The sequence below is a fragment of the Cotesia typhae genome, unplaced genomic scaffold (assembly GCF_013202065.1).
Source record: "Cotesia typhae breed Kobodo isofemale line unplaced genomic scaffold, CoteBio_Ctyphae contig_48, whole genome shotgun sequence".
NCBI lineage: Eukaryota > Metazoa > Arthropoda > Insecta > Hymenoptera > Braconidae > Cotesia > Cotesia typhae.
Genome location: NW_027423756.1, coordinates 1376480 through 1382298, shown reverse-complemented (window position 1 = coordinate 1382298; position 5819 = coordinate 1376480). Strand labels below are relative to the sequence as shown.

The window sequence follows — 5819 nt, the reverse complement described above, 5'->3', positions numbered from 1 at the left end:
ATTGATATGTAATATTTACATGTCATATATCATGATTAATATATCATACACATTCTATAATTATGTAAATAATTAAGTTGTGTGAATGTATTTACGTTTTAATTTATTAAACTTTAAAGTTTATGTTGTAACCTCTTCATCTTTAATTTTTTTTAAGGTTTATCTTTGTAAATTAAAACTAGTTAGCTAAGAATTAATTTTTCTATTCAAGATGAAATTTTTTTAAAAGCTAAATTATCCTCCTTAATATATTTATTAATATCTACGTGCATGTAATTTATAAATTTATTTTATCAGTGAATTTAAATATGTCTCAGATTTAATAAGTGATAATCTTGAGAAATTTTTTTTTTAATTTGAAATTATTTATTAAAATTTTTACGTATATGTTATTGCAAATATTCTATCCTTTTCACAGTAAAAAAAAAATGGATTTACCACTTAATTCATTCGGTATATCATGTCCTGAAGCAACTAAGGTAGTCGGGGATCCAAATCATATGAATGCAGAAGTTGCTGTAGGTTCCTTCCTTTTCTATTTTAATAAATTTCATTTGTTTCCTCATACTCATCTTCCTTAATTTGATATCTTATCTTCAAGGATATTTGATAATGCTATTTCTTTTGCAGATCAATGAATTATTTTCATTTAATTCTAGGATGAAGAGCTCCAGTATCATTATCTGACTGCCGTAACTGAAGTAACTACGCAATCGTTGCCATGGTTTCCTGATCAGCTCGGAAATCAAGGGCAAAGTTTTGACGAACACTCACTTTCTCAAAATCAGAAGTCTATCGAGGTATGCAAACTATTTATATTTATTTATGCAACTATGACCCGATTTTTTATTATAAAATTAATTTTTTTGTTTAGAATCCTCCTTCAGAGTCAGAAGCAGTGCAGTGTAACATCAATCAGTTTGATCTTATTGAAATTTATAAGAGCGGCGGTTTAAACCCGGTACGAAAAGTTTAGAAAAACAAAAACTTTTTTTCTCTTTTTTTTTTTTAAATATATTAATTTCAAAATATTTTTCAGGAACCACCATTATTAACTTTACTGTGGAATCATCCTCAAGGCTTTAATGTAAATAATAGTTATAAATTAAACGGAACGTTGACTAAGGTTGCGCGCAATTTATTAGCGCGTTTGATAATACACAAAGAGCATGAAAATAAGAGTACTGTCGACTGTCTTTCTGCACAGCGTTATTTAGGGTTAACAAAAAATATTTGTGCACTTTTTAAAAGTGCAATTCCAAATACTTATTACACTCCACACGCTGGTGCGAATGGTGGAATAGGAGCTAAAAGTGCGTATGGTATATTATTATCGTGCAATAACCCCGTATAAAAAAATTATATAACGTTAAAAATATATCTTATATTGTATTTTTGCAACAAAAAAATGTACGGAAAATATATTTCTGAATATATTTTTTCATATAGAGATTTTGGCCGATTTTTTATAAAAAAATATATGGATTGAAATATATGGATCTCATATACATTCAAATTATATTTTTCCCTTATATTTTTACGTATAAAATTTCAATATATGATAATATATGTTGTAAAACATATATGCGTATTATATTTTACAATATATATGTCGGCATATATGGCAAAATATGATATTGTATAAAGTATTCGCGGAGAGATTTAGTTTCACTTACACTCTAATGATATACTTACATAATAGTCGTTAAGCTAATTGGCGCAGCGCAACACTGCACTCACGCTGATAGGTTAAAAAATACATTATTCCTGTGCTCAAGTTGTTTATATCTCGAGTAAATTTAGGAAACAGTAGATTTATCACAAAAGTCAAAATAACAAATTAACCGGTAATTTTACCTACCCGTTATCTATCTTCTAACACCACCAGGTTTTAGATGGACACGTATTATCGTTGCGACTTATAAAATTCGCTGGAATCAGGATAGAAATGATTAATTGAAAGAAAATAATTGATTTTTATTTAAAATAAACTTTGAAAGAAATACAGGAGTCAACATTATTTATTTAACGAAAGGTTAAAATCGAAACCCATTATTGATAATCAATCATAACTTCGTGATGAACAGAAACAAAAATAATAATAATTCCAAGCGCCTTTGATCGTAGAAACATTTCAATGCAGGAGTGATTATTCATCGTCTGAAGACACGGCCTAAAATAATAATAAATAAAATAACTTTAGAATTAGTAAGTGATGAAAATAAATACGGAAATTGTAGTGATAATAACAGGATTAACCCCTTCATCGTTTCCAGCATCTTTATTCTTACGACGTAAATCGTTCAAGAAATTGTTGACTGAGCTGCCAAAAATTGATCGCTTATAATCCGGGAATTTTTCACGAACAGCATCTGAAATTACAGATGATGAAAAAATTAATATGTTACCAACAGCAGGAATAACGAGTCAGTCAGCATTAGCAAGAGTTCATCTTATGAATTAGAGATACAAATCCTTTTGACGGAATTATTGTGATACTGATACTCAAGATTCAAGTTATTCAGTTCAACAATTTTTCAAATCGATTCAAGGTTATAAATGTCTCATAATCAGTGTTAACCAACCAGTAATTGCCGTGATGATTGTTTGATCCAACGCGGGTCTACGGGGTTGATTTTTATTAATTTTACTACGCCCCCCTCTCAAGTTACTGCGGAGCAATATATCAGTCTCAAATAGAGCTTGGATCAAAGCTATTCCCATTGCGGTGTAGGTGGTCCGAGAGTTTGCCGTGTCCCACTGCTTGCGAGTAACAAAGACGTTCGATCCAGCATGACCAACTTCGACCTATAATTGTCAATAAAGTAAGCTATAAGGAAAGTAACAAGAATATTAAAAGAAAGCTGTCGTAGAAGCGTATAATAGGAACATATTAAGAGCTTTATGTAAATTTTAACTCTAAATAGCGATAGAGCCAATGAAGAGTAAAATTTTTGTTATAAGCTTTTACGATACAAGAAAAGAAAATTAAGGTTTCCAGACTCTGTCACTGAGCGGCGGAGGTTGATTCATTTGCCGATCTTCTAGCACCTGAGCTTGAACTTGCTGAATGGTCTTTACTTCTCGGCATAGAGTCTGCAAGATTTGCATCACAGATCGCTTGTCTAGAAGTAGTTATAAATTGAATAATATTTATGATATTCTCAAAAACCAAAGATGAAAAATTTAGCGGCATCAGGAAAAAACTCGGTAAAAATATTCCAATCTGATTAAATTTTTGAATACTGGGACGAAAACTGTATGCATTTAGAAAATATAACTGATATTTATATATGTTTAGTCATTATAAACCATATCTGATCGAATTTGTTGGTATAAAAACTCGAAAAATTTAAGAATCTTCAGATCAGATGATATTTAGCTTATTATATTTCAATTCGATCATATTTTATTTAATTTCAATTCACGACATCCCAAACTCATCTAATCGAATAATAGATCGACTAATATTTAGTCGATGTGGCCAAGATCTGATAAGATTCTATCAAATCATGTCTGAGAAAACTTTCAGTTTATTAAATCTGATTAACTTGGAGTGTTTCCAGGCTTGAATCAATCAAATCTGATATAATCTAGATCATTTTAAGTAGATATCATCTCAAATCAAATGAAATACTAGCTATTCCAGTCTTGAATCACAAGAATTTCATCAGAAATAGGATACATTGGTTAAATATTATCAGATCTGATGAGATTCTGAAAATCTAAGCCTGAGAAAAATCAAAATTTATCAGATCTTATGAGATCCGGTCAATATAATCTAGATCTGATCAGATTTGATCGATTAAAGTTCATCAGATTTAATAAGCTCTAAGTTTTTTCAGACTCGACTTAATAAAACTAGATCTGATCGAGGTCACATTGACCAAATATCATCCAATCTGATGAATTTGAAGCTATTTTAGACTTCAATCACTAAAATCTGATCAGATCTAGGTCACATTGATTAATTATGATCAGATCTGATGAGATTCTCATAATTCAAGCCTGAAAAAAGTCCAAATTTATCAGATCTCATAAGGTCCGGCCAATGTGATCTAAATCTGATCAGATTCTATTGATTTAAGTCTGAAATCACTCTAAATTTATCAGATCTGATGATATCCAGCTAATGTAATCTAGATTGGATCAGGTTCTATTGAATTAACATTTGAATAGTGCCAAACTCAGAAAATTTATTTATAAATTGCGTTTTTCGAACCAGTCCCTTCTTCATTTACGCTCGTATCCAACAGATCACTGTCTTTTCCCTTATCCTCTCTGGGCTCATCTCGACTCTTTTTCGTTGATGATTAGCTGACTGGCCCTGATCAGCATGCGCTTTTTCTCCCTTTTCTTGGTTCTTCTTTTTCCTCTTGTACTGGATTCCCTAAATATCACATAATCATCATTTGCCCTGAGATGCTTTAAAAATTACCCACTGGTGTTGCGGATTTTGATCCTGACGCAATCACAACTTCTTCGATTTCCAGTTCGTGATCATCTATATCTTTATTGTCTTCGTGGTTTTCTGCTTCCGGTTCCGGGTCGTACAGGTGATCCAAATTTTTTTGAGCAGGTAGTTCTACATCCTCTCGTACACAAACTGGGCGTAGGGGCGACATCACACCTTCCAAAATTCGCATTTCATTTTCCAACTTCTTGATATGACCTGAAATAAGAAAAAAAATTTATTATACCGAACCTAAAAGTTTTAATCTTATATTTCATATTCAGTAATCCAACCATGTGTAAATTATTGTTCATTGAAGGTTAATTTTTTTGATATCTTGTACTTACGTGACACTCGGACAATTTTAGCATCATAATACTTCCAGCCGCATTTAGGAATTTTGCCAGTCTTACTCTCACGCCACTGCACAATGTAAGATTGATCTTCAGGTTCCTCAGCCGGGTCGAACTTTTCCAGATTAAAATCTAAAATCCACTCCACAGGAACACCAGGCGTGTAGGTTTTATCGTAGTCCCCACCGATCCATTGAACGAGAGCAAATTTTTTTTTCATGATTTATAAAAGTGTTGCACACTTTTTAAACTCCGCACTTATTAACGAAACTACCCAAGATAAAATTTTATGTAAATATGAATTATATATTAAATAAATAAATAAATAAATAATTTATAGTTGACAGGAAATCGCACCTCAATGATTGAATAAGCTTTAACTTCTGATGTTCATTTTTTTTTTTTTTATAATCAACAACAAGCCCACAGTATACGTAAACATATTCAAGTAAGTATTTGAGAGTCCAATGAATCACTATTCTGATGGCTTCCACAACTACTGATTTCAAAAAGGAGAAGAAAAGACGCGGAAAATATAAAAAATATAATTTATTTGGGAGTACGGTTGATATTCCTAAACGAACGCAATCGAGATGGCGTAAAAAACTTCTCACTAATCAGTAAGTCAATTACAATGAAATAAATATTTAAATGACATTCAAAGGAGAAAAATTGCCGTGCAAAAGAAGTCGACAATAAAAAAGATGATCATATTAAATTATAATTAATTACAGAATCTCTAAAACGACCGCACCAAAAAATAGCTCACACGTTCCGAGTGAATTTGACGATGTAGCCGAGAAATTCGGAAATCAAATGGAACAAGATGTTCAAATTTATCAGACTTCACATGAAACATCAGCATTCAATGGAAGAGATGAAATTCAAGTAAATCTAGTGAGTGATAAAATCACTTTTCCCTTGTTAAGCTTCTAAGATCTTTAAGATTACTGAGTTCCACCTGACAACACGAAAAAAGAGATCAATACTGACTCAATTTGATTAGCTATGAT

The 5819-nt window shown here is 31.4% G+C and overlaps 1 protein-coding gene across 1 annotated transcript; it reads left to right on the top strand.

The window, feature by feature from the left end:
* Positions 1-428: 428 nt before the first annotated feature.
* On the top strand, positions 429-1485 carry LOC141529291 (uncharacterized). Its single transcript, XM_074245794.1, has 4 exons — positions 429-518; positions 660-800; positions 875-961; positions 1040-1485. Exons 1-4 carry the CDS (start codon positions 429-431, stop codon positions 1352-1354), a joined length of 633 nt encoding a protein of 210 aa, XP_074101895.1. The 3' UTR covers positions 1355-1485.
* The last annotated feature ends 4334 nt before the right edge of the window (positions 1486-5819 follow it).